The following is a 14,384-nucleotide window of genomic DNA, read 5'->3' on the forward strand; positions in this document are numbered from 1 at the left end:
TGGGCATGCCAGGGCCTCTAGCCACTTCACAGAAACTCCAGATGCATGTGTCACTTTGTGCATCTGGCTTAACATGGGTACTGGGGAATTTAACCCAGGTTTCTAGGCTTTGCAGACAAGTGCCTTAACTGCTGGGCCATCTCTCCATCTCTCCCGTGCTTAAAAAAATATTTTTATTTACTTATTTGAGAGAGAGACACAGAGAGCGAGAACAGGTACAAGAGGGCCTCCTACCACTGCACATGAATTCCAGACACATGTGCCACTTGGTGCATCTGGCTTTAAGTGGGTACCAGGGGAATTGAACCAAGGCTGTCAGGCTTTGCAAGCAAGCACCTTTAATGGCTGAGCCATCTCTCCAGACCCATGTCCTGGTTCTTGAACTCTGGTTCCATTATTTGTCAGTATGATCTGAGGCAAGCTAGTAGTCTCTGTGAGCATAGCTCCCTTTTTATTTTATTTATTTATTTTTTTTGGTAAACTCGACCTAATAGCTGTAATCGGCTTTGTGGGATTTGTAGGTGTTAAATCACTTCATACATATTCAGCTGCTGGAATAGTTCCAGCACACAGTGAGCACGTAGTAACTGCTTATTGTTACTCCAACTGAAACACAGAGTGCATGGGAGGAGCAGGGTAGGCGGGAAGCCTGGAGATGGAAACAGCAGATCAGGAAGAAACACCATTCCACAGCATGTGAGCCTGAGCTGATGGGCAGTCACAGAAGGTTCAACTGCAGACGTGAGAACCTCTAGGAATCTTTCATTGTGCAGCTAATAAGCAGCCAGACAGGCTGAGTTTTGTCTGTGCTGGAAGAGGTCCTAATGAGCAGATGAAGAGCCAAAACATGGCAGCCATGGGAGATAGGGCAAAAGTCAGTCAGAGGGTGAGCTCTACCTGGGTCATCAACCTCCTCACAGTGACGAGCTGACAGGATTTGTTAAGTGCTAACTGGGCCAATGCAAGTTTCTTCCCCTAAAATACTGCGAAGGAAGAACTCTCCCCTTCTACACAGAAGTTTTGTGAGTGTGACCAGGTCAAATACTACAGAACATATAGGTCAGATGGGTGGCTGGGCTGTGAGTGTTCCTACCAGGGCTTCGTGGTGGTCAGCTTGCTGCATGCTTGGGTGGAGGGGACCACATGAAGTGCGCCTCTCCTTTTCTACAATTCCCAAGTGGGAAACTCAAGATTTTAGACAACATTTAGTGCACCCTGCAAACTCCAAAGTCAAGACTGAAGGGCCTTGGATTGTCCTAAACTAAGTTGTTAGTTTCATTTTATCCCTTCCTTTCCAAAAGTTGGTTTTATTAGTGTAGCAATAAAAAAAGAAAGAAAGAAAGAAAAAGTCTGTTAAGTCTTCACGCTGGTGACAAATGGATTTATGATTTTTGTAAGAAAAAGTTGTTTTTCTTTTTCCTGAATGATTGAGGTACTGTGTTTGTCCACCTCAATGAAAACAGCATGGAAGACTCATTCCCGCAGATGAGCTCAGCTGACAGCCTCGGAACACTCCTGTGTGCAGAAGGAAATTCACAAAGGCAACTTGAGACTCCCCAATACAATCCTTCAGTTCAAATCACATGACCTTGAAAAAACACTGAAACTTCAGGGTGAATATGCCAAAAATCCTTTAATTCCTTGGCCACATCAAAAATAAAAAGTGAAAAAGAAATAAGAAAGAAAGAATATTGTTTAGGAAAATCAGGAAGTTGCATAATGTTTCAAATCCCAGAATAAATATTTTTCTCTGTGGATAAACCCAGCAGTCTTTAAAGGTAAGCCAAGAAACACCATGGTGCCATGATTTAAAAAAAAAAAAAAAAAGAGCCATGGAAAGATGTTCTTATCCTGGATTGAAAATAGTCCAGGAAACTTGCTTATATTTAGAGACAGTATTATTTTCCCTTAAGTAGTTTTTACCTTACCAGTAGGTTTTAGAAATAAATCTCTTAGAAATTACTGTCCCCCAGGATCAGTTAGCTATTGAACATTTCATTAGATTTTAACATTTCATTTGGCAAATTCTTTATAAAACTTTATAACCTGAATTTCATATAGAATATTCTATAGTGAGCAGAGATATTTATAGAAATCATGTGTATTTTTATAAATACCAAAACATGTGCAAATCTGGGAACTGCAATAGAGATTCCATAAGGGAAAGTTACCTTGTTTTTACTTTGGTGAACCTAAAACACTTCAACACTTCGGGTCATCCATTTGCTAACTTATTCTTTGAAAATGATGAAAAGCAGTAAATGGTGACTTGTGAACTGATAGCTGTTTTTTATTTTTATTTGAGACAGAGAGAGAGAGAAAAAATGGGCATGCCAGGGCCTCTAGCCATTGCAAACAAACTCCAGATGCATGCACCACCATGTCCATCTGTCTTATGTGGGTCCTGGGGAATTGAACCTGGGTCCTTTGGTTTCTCAGGCAAGTCCCTTCACTATTAAGCCATCTCTCCAGCCCCTAAGTGTTTTTATAAATGACAATACCAGATACCACTCAGCTTCATTACCCCAGTAAGCACACTACAATCATATTTATATTGCTGTAGTTCATGATAGTAGTTTTAGATTACCAAGTTCAAGGAGCTTTTGGTTCTTTTTCTATAGAAATGGTGACATGCGGCTCTCTCTCTTTCCATATATATATATGTTTTGTCGAGGTAGGGTCTCACTCTGGCCCAGGCTGACCTGGAATTCACTATGGAGTCTCAGGGTGTCCTCACACTCACAGTGATCCTCCTACCTCTGCCTCCCAAGTGTTGGGATTAAAGGCTTGCACCATCACACCCTGCATGTTTTATATTTTCAAGTAGTCCCTAACTGGAAGTAATTTATGAAGTGGATATAATCTATGTATATTTTATTGTCTCACTAATCCAGACTCTTCCATCCCTCAAGTAGCTCTTCAACCCTTTCAATGTTAAGTGGGCCTTTCTGATGAGGACTTACACATGAGGGCGTGTCTCTTAGCAAAACTTTCTAGCTCAAGTTTCTTCCCTACCTAGTGTTCCTCTTTCAGAACTGAGCTTCTCCCTTGAGTGGTCTGCATTTGTGCCTTCATATTTCATCATCCTCTCTCTCCTCGAGTGGTCCAATTGATGCCCCTCATTAACCAAATTCAACGGTTCCTTGCAAAGGTCACTGACTCTTTCCATATACTAAAACGCAGTGGTCATGATTTCACTTTATTAGATTTATTTGTGTTAGGATCTCTAGCTACAAATGCCAGAATTCAAATAAAGCATCTGGATAACATGAGCAAAAATATGCATAGTCACAGATTAACCCTGGGAATCAGTTTTGAAATATGTGTAAATGAAATCAAAGTCAAGTTTTTTTTTTTTGTTTTAGCTTTTAGTTGTCATTCATTCTGGTAATTATTTTATTTATTTATTTGAGAGAAAGAGGCAAATTATATATATATATATATATATATATGCATATATATACATACATATATTACACACATCTATCTATCTAGATAGATTGATAGATGTGTGTGTGTGTGTGTGTATATATATATACACACACACACACACACATATATATACAGAGAGAGAGAGAGAGAGAGAGAGAGAGAGAGAATATGGGTGTGTCAGGGCCTCTAGCCACTGCAAGCAAAATCCACATGCATGCCGCACCTTGTGCATCTGGCTTACGTGGGTACAGGGGAATTGAACCTGGGACCTTAGGCTTCTCAGGCAAGTGCCTTAACAGCTAAGCCAACTCTCAAACCCCATTCTGGCATCTTTAAAAAAAAAAAAAAAACAACTTTATTGACAGCTTCCATAAGTACCTACAATAGACTGTGAAAATTCCCAGCCCATTTTGGCATTTTTTTTTTTTTTTTAATTTGAGGTAGGATTTCACTCTAGCCCAGGCTGATCTGGAATTCACTATGTAATTTCAGGCTGGCCTCAACCCCACAGTGATCCTCCTACCTCAGACTCTCAACTGCTGGGATTAAAGGTGTGCACCACCACACCATCTTATTCAGGCACTTTAAAATACAATTTGTTAAAAATATGGGAAAAATAAAATACAATTTGTTTTGTTGTGCTACAGCATGCACTGCTCACAGACAGTGGGTGTAATCACAGACAGCACTAGTGTCCCTGAACACCATGTGCTAATTTTAATGTCACCAGAATGGAATTCTTCACTTTTCTGCCTTCATGTGTCGCTATCTCCACATCTGAAAGGTTCAAAACAAGAAAAAAAAGTACAGGATGAAAAAATGTCCAAAGGAAGAAAATAGTTTTGTACTCAATCAATGTATTTGTGTTGCTACGAAAGCTAAAAATTTAAGAAAAATATTTATGTTAAAAATATCGGGTTGGAGAGATTGCTCAGTGGTTAAGGCACTTGCTTGCAAACTGTAATGACCCAAATTGGGTTCTCCAGTACCCACATAAGCCAGATGCCCAAAGTGGCGTGTGTGTCTGGAGTTCATTTTCAGTAGCTACAGGTCCTGGTATGCCAATCTTCTCTTTTTCTCTCTCTGCTTGCAAATAGATTAAAATGAAAAAGAAAATTAAAAAATGTTATAGTAACTTAGGGCTATTTTTTTTTAATTGAGGAAAGATGTTTTTAAAATTAATTTATTTGCAAACAGAGAGTTGGGGGGAATGGGTGAGCCAGAGCCTTCTACCACTGGAAACAAACTCCAGACACATGTGCCCCTGTGTGTGACTTTATATAGGTACTGGGGAATTAAACCCAGTCTGGCAGGCTTTGCAAGCAAGTGACTTTAACCACTGAGCCATCTCTCTGGCCCTGAAGAAAGATGTTTTGTAAAATGAATTTAGTACAGCCCAGGTGCACAGTGTGTTTAAATCTTCAGCAGTGCAGGGTCATGACGTATGCCCTCACATTCAGGGTCCACTCACTGACTCACCAGGGTAGCTTCCAGTTCCACAAATTCCATTTACGCTAACTGCCTTACAGTGGTTCACATAAAATTATTTTTACACCATATTTTTGCTACAGTTTTCTACATAAATATCTTTTACTGTGTTACAACAGCCTGTGCTGCTTAGTACAGGATCGAGGAGTACATGTGGGCTTGTCCTCTTCAAGCTACATGCAAACCACATGGCTTAGGTTTGCAGTAAATAATACCATTTAGGTTTGTGGGAATATAGTCTATGATGTTTCCACCATTATGAAATCACATAATGGGACTTTTCTTGGAAGGAATCCCTGTTATAAAATAACACATGAGTGCACAATTCATTTTGTTTTCAAGGTAGGCTCTCTGTCTAGTTCAGGCTGACCTGGAATTCACTAAGGAGTCTCAGGATGGCCTGGACCTCACAGAGATCCTCCTACTTCTGCCTCCCAAGTGCTGGGATTAAAGGCATACGCCACCACACCCAGCTAACAATTCATTTTTGAATATGAACTTTGCAACCTACAACATTTCCTAAAATCAATTTCTCAGAGATCTTAGATTTTAAAATTTAATTAATTAATTTATTTATTTGACAGAGGAAGAGGGGGAGAGAGAGAATGAATGGGCATGCCAGGGCCTCCAGCCACTGCAAACCAACTCCAGATGCGTGCGCCCCCTTGTGCATCTGGATAATGTGGGTCCTGGGGAATTGAACCTGGGTCCTTTGGCTTTGCAGGCAAATGCCTTAACCACTAAGCCATCCCTCCAGACCAAGTTTATCCCTTTTTAAAATATGAGAAACAAAGAGAATAAAAAGAGAAAGTACCAATTAACCATCAAAATTTGAGGCAATAGAAGGAGTGATGGAGAGGAGAGTTTTGTAAAACCCAAGGGGCATGAGGCATACACTACTACTTAACTTAGGGGAGCTGCAAATAATGATACGCTAAATATACTGTATAGAAATGACGAAGTAAACATATTTGATTAAAGTTCAATGCACCAGTAATCCAGTAAAAATCAGGAAAAATGGTAGTTAAGAAAAGAGAATTACAGTTAAGATGGGAAATACTCTTTTTAAAATGTATTTATTTTCCTGGCCATTTTTTTGAACCATTTTTCCTTTCTCTTTATTTATTTTTTTTCAAGGTAGGGTTTCACCTGGAATTCATTCTCTAGTCCCAGGCTGGATTCAAACTTCCAGCATTCCTCCTACCTCTGCCTCCCAAGTGCTGGGATTAAAGGTGTGCACCATCACACCCAGCTTGCTTTCTCTTTTGTATATGTACATAATGTATTTAATCATAATCCCTTCCCATTACTGTCTTGTGTGCTCCCTCTCCCATTCTCCTGTTCCTTACATTGAACCACTTCTTTTCAACTAGCCTTTCTTCTATTTGGTTCATTTTCCTTTTTTTTTTAAGGTTAAGGTACTTGCTTACAAAGCCTAAGGACCCCAGTCCAATTCCCTAGAACCCATGTAAAACCAGATGCACAAGGTGGCACATGAATCTGGAGTTCATTTGCAGTGGCTAAAGTCTCTGGCTTGTCTCTTGTGTCTTTCTCTCTGTCTACCTTTCTGTCTCTAACACTTTCTCAAATAAATATTAGATAAGTGAACACAAATAATTAAAAAATAAAAGAAAAGAGATAAATCTACCATCATTTGAAGATATCATTTACTTTAAAATCTAACAAAATCACAATATCACATTATTATAAATTTTAAAATTAGTTATATTATACTTAACATATACAAGTCAGCAGTACTTAGTTACACAATAAAAATAACTAGTAAGTAGAATAAGAATAAGAACACACAGATGTGTATTGGGAGCCAATAGCATAGAATGATTCGAGGAAAGATTGTAAAAGTAAACTGCCTTTATAGCTCTGTGACTCTGGAAACTGATCTCTTAGTATCTCATTTTCCTTATCCCTATAATAAGAATTATCATCTTACATGTCTCACAGAGTTAAAAAGATTAAATTAGTCAATACATTGGAATACCCCTCATGATACCTGGCACATAATCAGCATTGCAGGAATTTTTCCCATTACTATTAGGGAGAAATTCCTAACAGATAATAGTGTTATGATTTCATTTTATCTTTAAACAAGTAAGATAATTCACCACCGTGAAAGAAGTATGTTATACTAGGTTTGTTTATGTATAGCACCATGCTACATTTAAATAAACAACTAGAGCTGATTTATTACTTAAGAAAAAAATGAAACTCTGGTGCATGCACCCCGTCCCCTTTTTCCCTCTTTACACCCTCCTTTTTCCCTCTTCTTTTCTTCCTCTCACCCTTCCCTCTCTCTTATCCTTTACAATAAATTCTTTTTTTTTTTTTTTCCCCTGGGGTTTTAAGGTAGAGTCTCTCCTATCTCAGGTTGACCTGGACTTCACTATGTAGTCTCAGGGTGGCCTTTAACCCACAGCGATCTTCCTCCCTCTGCTTTCCGAGGGCTGGGATTAAAGGTGTGCGCCACCATGCCCGGGTTTACAATAAATTCTTTTTTTTTTAAATTTTCTTTTGTTCATTATTTATTTATTTATTTATTTGAGAGTGACAGACATAGAGAGAAAGACTGATAGAGGGAGAGAGAGAGAGAATGGGCGCGCCAGGGCTTCCAGCCACTGCAAACGAACTCCAGACGCGTGCGCCCCCTTGTGCATCTGGCTAACGTGGGACCTGGGGAACCGAGCCTTGAACCGGGGTCCTTAGGCTTCACAGGCAAGCGCTTAACCGCTAAGCCATCTCTCCAGCCCTACAATAAATTCTTAAACTGAAAGGAAAAGGGAAATCAACCAATGGGTGACCATACCCAAGTAGTAGAAATACATGTAAAAGCCTAAATCTTACCAAGAAATATGTAGTTAATTTTAACATTACAAGAGAAAAACACAGCCTGAGCTAACACAAACGACTGTATTAGGCAGGCAGGAAAGAAGAAGGAAAAAGGGAAAAATGGTTAGGTGGAGATGAAGATACCAGTTTTAAGTTTCTGACCAAAGATGCTAGAAATGTGCATAAATTAAGAGCATATCTCTACCATTATGTCAGCTCTAGATGACACAGACAGTCTTCACAGAATTCTTGAAAATCCCGGGGCTTCAGTAAAAGCAAAGACAAAATGATTCTTGGCAGAACTTACCTTGAGCTTCATCCAAGACCTAAATGTTCCCGAGGTAGCTGAAAACGCTGGATGAGCTCAAAACACAGCCAGGTTGTACAAGCCACTAAAGTGTATCTTCCTTATAACTCTTTCTAAAAAGGCTTCCATACATAGAAAAGTAGCATGCATCACTATGATGGATTATTAGATCAAAAACATTCAAGGGCAGGTAACCACTGACACCCTTGGAAATCATAAGTACAATTCCAAAAACAGTGACTAGAGAAATGATTGACTTAATAGGAGCTAATGCCAAAGCTAAGAAAGGCAGCCAAATTGCCAGGGTCTACAAGGAGACAGTTAAGTAGAAGAAATAAAGAACAGAGATACGTTCACACTACTCACAGGCAGTCCCTGCTTTCCGGGTGACCCAGCTTTTCCAGGGTTTCCTGAAAGGCCACCTACTCCATGATATCCTTGTGGACCTTTCTGCCCAGGAAGGCCTGGAAGCCCCTTGATGAATTAAACATTGGATTATAGAGATCTACTGGTCAGATAACAAATGCCTTTACATTTACTAAGGGGTGCAGTTTAGTTATTTCTATACTTGTCCCAGGCCAGATTTCCCTCTGTTGCGTGGATTTCTTTATAATTTGCTATTTCTATACACAAACTAGCTATCTTAAACAAGATAATGTTCCATAGGGGCTGGGGAGATGGGCTAAGCAGTTAAAAGTACGTGCTTGCAGAGCTTGCTGGCCAGGGGTTCAGTTTCCCAGCTACCCATGTAAAGGCAGATGAGCATTCATTTTCAACAGCAAGAGAGCCTGACATGATGGGCTGGAGAGATGGTTAAGCGCTTGCCTGTGAAGCCTAATGACCCCGGTTTGATTTCCCAGGACCCATGTAAGCCAGGTGCACAAGGTGGCGCACGTATCTGGAGTTCATTTGCAGTGGTTGGAGGCCCTGGCATACCCATTCTCTCTCTCTCTGCCTCTTTTGCTCTCAGATCAATAAATAAAAATAAGCAAAAACTGAGTTCTATGCCACCCTGAGATTACATAGTAAATTCCAGGTCCGCCTGAGCTAGAGCGAAACCCTACGTCGAAAACCAAAACAAAACAAAAGCAAAAATTACAAAAATTAAAAAGAGACCCTGACATGACCTTACCTGCCACAGACACACATAAATAAATAAACAATCCCCTAACATTTAAATAAAAGTTTCGTAAACAGAGTTACATTTGTAGCTTAGCAGCAGAACACTTGCCTAGCATGCATAAGGCTCTGGTTTGGGTCATCAGTATCTTTAAAATAAAAATTTAAAAAGCCCACTCCCTAAACAAAAGTGTCAAGCTAAGGGCTAGAGAGATGACTCAGAGCTCAAAGTCACTTGCTTGTAAAGCCTAACAATCTGGGTTTGATTCCTCAGTACCCATATAAAGCCAGATGCACAGAATGGCACACACAAGTGGTGTTTTGTTTGCAGTGGCAAGAGGCTCTGGAGTGCCCATCTTTTCTCTCTTTCTTTCACTTTCATCTCTCTCTCTGCCTCCTTGAAGATAAATAAAAAATTAAAGTATTTTAAAGACGCAAAGCTAATCGGCAACAAACTGTAACTTTTCGAGCTTTACTATAATTGTCTTATATTTCTTTTCATGTTTTTATTTTTGGTTTTGGTTTCTCGAGGTAGAGTCTCACTCTGGCCCAGGCTGACCTGGAACTCACTATGGAGTCTCAGGGTGGCCTCGAACTCACGGCAATCCTCCTACCTCTGCCTCCCGAGTGCTGGGATTAAAGGTGTGCACCACCAGGCCCGGCTTGTCTTATATTTCTTATTGCATCAGCCCATGCTCTCTGTAGCTGTGAAAAATGTACACCTGCCAGCTTGGGACACAGGCTGCCATTTACTCTCTGCAAAACCTCCTAGCAGGTTCTTACCTAAGAGAAACATTCTGGTTCTTTTCTGTTGCCTTCTCAATCAGATAATTATATGACTGAAGAAAAGTCTTGGCTACTTTGTTTCTATTCTTGGACGGTTGGGTTTTCTCTGTAGGACTTTTGAAGTGAATGTGCTTAAAAATTGATCTTCACTTTTTTCTACTTTTTTGGGTACCAATACAGGCCACCCAAAGAAGGCATAATAGATCCATTTAGGTAGAGCAGGAATATTTATGTAAGGTAAAATGAATGCTCTGACAAAAGAGTTGCATTTTTGCCCAGAGGCTGTCTGTTCTATTCACTAGGAGCATGGGAGGCTGAGGCCCCACTGAGAGTCCAGCTCATGTCTGTTTAATGACACTTGAAGACTCTGACCTTTGTTACCATTCATTTGGTCCTTATTCCAAGTGGCCCGTTTTCCAGTGGCAGACCACGAGAGAGGAGCAAGAGTCCACAGGGAGGTCTCCGTAACAGGGAAACAGCAGCCTCCCCTTGCAGGGGCTTAGATTCAAACAGCACACTTGGTTTTGAGCTAGCGGTCATATTTTGTTCCCTCTGTGTTCCAGCATGGGTTTGAAGTTTTTTCAAGACAATCTGATTTATTCAATGTGGCATAACTGGCCCAAAACTATTCTGCTTGCTAAAGTTGTCAATTCTATTTAGAAAAGCATGAAAGATGAAAGAAGCCGGTTACTTACAGGAGCGCCAGGTTTCCCAGGAGGACCAGGGGCTCCTTTCTTTCCCTGAGGGCCCTAAAATGGGTAGTATAGTTGTTAGTGATAGAAATAAACTTTTTCTTAAAAATGTTTCATTCATTTATTTATTAAATAGAGAGAGAGACAGAGATAGAAGGGGTGCACCAGGGCCTCTGGCCACTGCAAACAAACTCCAGACACATGCACTACTTTGTGCATCTTGCTTTCCTGGATACTGGGGAATTGAACCTGGATCCTTTGGCTTTGCAGGCAGGCACCTTAACCATTAGTCCATCTCTCTAGTCCTCTTTTATTATTTTTATTTTTTTTGGTTGTTTCAAAGTAGGGTCTCAGTCTAGCCCAGGCTGATCTAGAATTCACTATGGAGTCTCAGGGTGGCCTCAAACTCTTGGTGATCCTCCTACCTCTGCCTCCCGAGTGCTGGGACTAGAGGTGTGCACCACGACACCTGGCTCTAGTCCTCTTATATATATATATGTATATATATATTGGGCTGGAGAGATGGCCTAGTGGTTAAGCGCTTGCCTGTGAAGCCTAAGGACCCAGGTTCAAGGCTCAGTTCCCCAGGACCCACGTTAGCCAGATGCACAAGGGGGCGCACGCATCTGGAGTTCCTTTGCAGTGGCTGGCACGCCCATTCTCTCTCTCTCTGCCTCTTTCTGTCACTCTTAAATAAATAAATAAAAAAAAATAAAAACAAACAAAAAATTAAATATATATATGTTTATTTTATTTGTGAGCATACTGAGAAAAAGAGAAGAGGGAAACAGAGAGAATGGGCATGCCAGGACCTTCAGCCACTGAAAATTCCAGACTCAAGTGCCATTTAGTGCATTTGGCTTTATGTGGGTGCTGGGGAATTGATCCCAAGTCATCAGGCTTTGCAAGGAAGCACCTTAACCATTGAGCAATCTCTTCAGCCCCAAGTAAACTTTCTTAACCTAAGGCCACAGAAAAGGATGTTGAGGTCCTAGAGATATATGTACTGGTATTAACTAATTGCATATCAGTGGGGTCACCATGTAACTTTCCTGGGGGTCATTTTTATCATGCGAAAATGAGACTTTGATCCCATCACCTACAAGTTTCCTTCTTTCTCCAAATTCTATGACTTGAACTACTTAAATTATGGTTCTAAAGAGGATGTACTGAGTAAATATCCCCCCCCCCTCAGCCAAGACCTATGTCTCCTATTGAAAGTAGCTAAATTCAGTGGACATTTATTGAGTATTACATATCATGGATTCTGTTATGTGTTAGGAATGCAAAGGCAGAGGTTCTGGTCACAAGGCACTTGCCGCGTGGTGAGGAACCTGAACCAATAGCCTAAAATGTGCTTCCTTGGAAGCAAAGAACATACTTGCATATCAGGAGACAGATATTTATTTCCTAAGGATCTGTTTGTTTTTCCATTTGTGAGATGTTTTAAATCATAATTGATTCAGCAGTAACTGTTCTGCCAGGACAGTTAGGAACTCTGCCCTTGCAGACCATGCCATTGTTCTGACGCTATCCTAAAATAACTCCGAGAAGACAAATACGCCAAACAGTGACCTGGTATACAAATAAGGAAAACAATCATATTGTCACTACCAGGTAAGTTTCTCGGGGTTCACCAAACATGACCACAGATTGGACAATCCCACCTGGGATGGTAAGCTTTTTAAAATCCAAAGATAAATTGTTTTAAAGAGTCAATTTAAATACACACACACACACACACACACACACACACACACTTTCAGATGCTACATTTTCTGAAAATGGATTTAAATCTTTTAGAAGAAATAGACTATGTTATGTTTCATTAAGACATAGAAATTCAAGCTGGGCGTGGTGGCGCACGCCTTTAATCCCAGCACTCGGGAGTCAGAGATAGGAAGATCACCATGAGTTCGAGGCCATCCTGAGACTACATAGTTAATTCCAGGTCAGCCTGGACCAGAGTGAGACAGAAAAAAAAAAAAAAAAAAAAAGACATAGAAATTCAACTTCTTAGTTGAGTTTGGTAGTACACACTTGTCATGCCAGCACTCTGGAGGCTGAGAGAAAATGGTTTGAAGGAAGCCTGGGAAATTGTGTGTGTGTGTGTGCATGTAGTGAGACTCAAACAAAAGGAGAAACTTTTTAGGATTTTGGTAACAGGTCTATAAATGGATTGTTGTATCACTAACTTCTTTTTTTTTTAATTTTCATTAAAGGTGACTGCTCAAAGACTTTCTAAAGATAAGGATAAGAAAAGAAAGAAAGAAGAAATGGGATATTTCATAACTTGTGTTTAGTTTATGTATATTCAATTCCTGGAACATATGGTACTTACAGTGAAATAGATCCTTCCAGTAACTTATTTTTATGAAGACAGATAGATAGCTTTGTTCTAGACATTTTTTCCAAACTAGACTTTCTTTGACTTGTGAATTTCAAAATGGTACAGTGAAATTCATGGTGAGAGTAATAGTTTGAGAAAAGCATGGTTTTAGTTTTAAGATCTGAAGTAAGGAAATCTGATCATTAACTATTGTAAGTTTATTTTTGAGTGTCAAAAAGGTTATAAAGGGGCTGGAGAGATGGCTTAGCGGTTAAGCGCTTGCCTGTGAAGCCTAAGGACCCTGGTTCGAGGCTCGGTTCCCCAGGTCCCACGTTAGCCAGATGCACAAGGGGGCGCACGCATCTGGAGTTCGTTTGCAGTGGCTGGAAGCCCTGGCGCGCCCATTCTCTCTCTCTCCCTCTATCTGTCTTTCTCTCTGTGTCTGTCACTGTCAAATAAATAAATTAAAAAAAAAAAGGTTATAAAGGATCCAGTCATAAAATTTATGCTAAAAGGAACAGCCAGGTATGGTGGTGCACACCTTTAATCCCAGCACTCGGGAGGCAGAGGTAGGAGAATTGCCGTGAGTTCGAGGCCACCCTGAGACTCCACAGTGAATTCCAGGTCAGCCTGGGTTAGAGTGAGACCCTACCTTGAAAAAAAAAAATTATGCTGAAAAGAACAGATTTGAAAGAATTATACTAATATATATATATTTTTTTCTTCTGTAAGGAAACAAAAGTCTTTGTGTTGGAGGAAGAGAGGAGGAAAAACAAGGTGGTTATATGTTGACTTGGATCTCCGAGAAGAGCTCTTCACGCTCTCCTGCTCTCAAGCTTTGGAGTCTGCAGAAACAAGAAGTTTCCTGGGCCAGGTTTGGAATCTGGACACAATGATTCTTAGGGAGACTAAAGTCCTCATTCAAAAGATCACACAATGTACAGCAAGGACCATAATCTCTGTATGAGATGTCTAGGATAGTTCGATGTCTCAACATGGAATGGGGAACAAGCAATAGGCAGTTAGCTTCATGTGGCCAAGAGCAAATGGATGTGGCTTTGAGAGTCCCTTCTGAGGGGGCTTTCCTCTAAATTGAGATGGTATTACACCTGTAGTCATGCATGCAGTCATGGTCAAAGAACTGCCAACATAGTAGGATTTATGGCATTTGGGGAACACAGGGCCGATAGCCAGTTCAGGGGATACTAGGGGTGAACAAGCATGACTGAAGACTAAAGCCGCCTCTCCCGACCTTCCCCACCACTGCAAGCCAGAACGCAGCTGCAGTCTTGAGGAAGAAACACGCTTGGGAAGCACTCTAAAGGCTGTCCCACTGTTAGCTGCTAATTGTTGACATCTTCTACAAATGTGTTGGGTTGCACTCACG

General features: G+C 40.5%; 1 protein-coding gene across 2 annotated transcripts in view; it reads right to left on the reverse strand.

Annotated features, from left to right (window-relative positions):
• Col24a1 (collagen type XXIV alpha 1 chain) overlaps positions 1 to 14,384 on the reverse strand; it is a 298,351-nt gene that overhangs the window by 54,003 nt on the left and 229,964 nt on the right. For both annotated transcript variants that reach the window (XM_045137919.1, XM_045137918.1), the window contains exons 46-47: positions 10,672 to 10,725; positions 8,438 to 8,545 (exon numbers count right to left, since the gene is read on the reverse strand). In XM_045137919.1, the coding sequence (XP_044993854.1) occupies positions 8,438 to 8,545; positions 10,672 to 10,725 (162 nt within the window). The remainder of the gene's footprint in view (positions 1 to 8,437; positions 8,546 to 10,671; positions 10,726 to 14,384) is intronic.

The sequence above is a fragment of the Jaculus jaculus genome, chromosome 19 (assembly GCF_020740685.1).
Source record: "Jaculus jaculus isolate mJacJac1 chromosome 19, mJacJac1.mat.Y.cur, whole genome shotgun sequence".
NCBI classification, from domain to species: Eukaryota; Metazoa; Chordata; class Mammalia; order Rodentia; family Dipodidae; genus Jaculus; species Jaculus jaculus.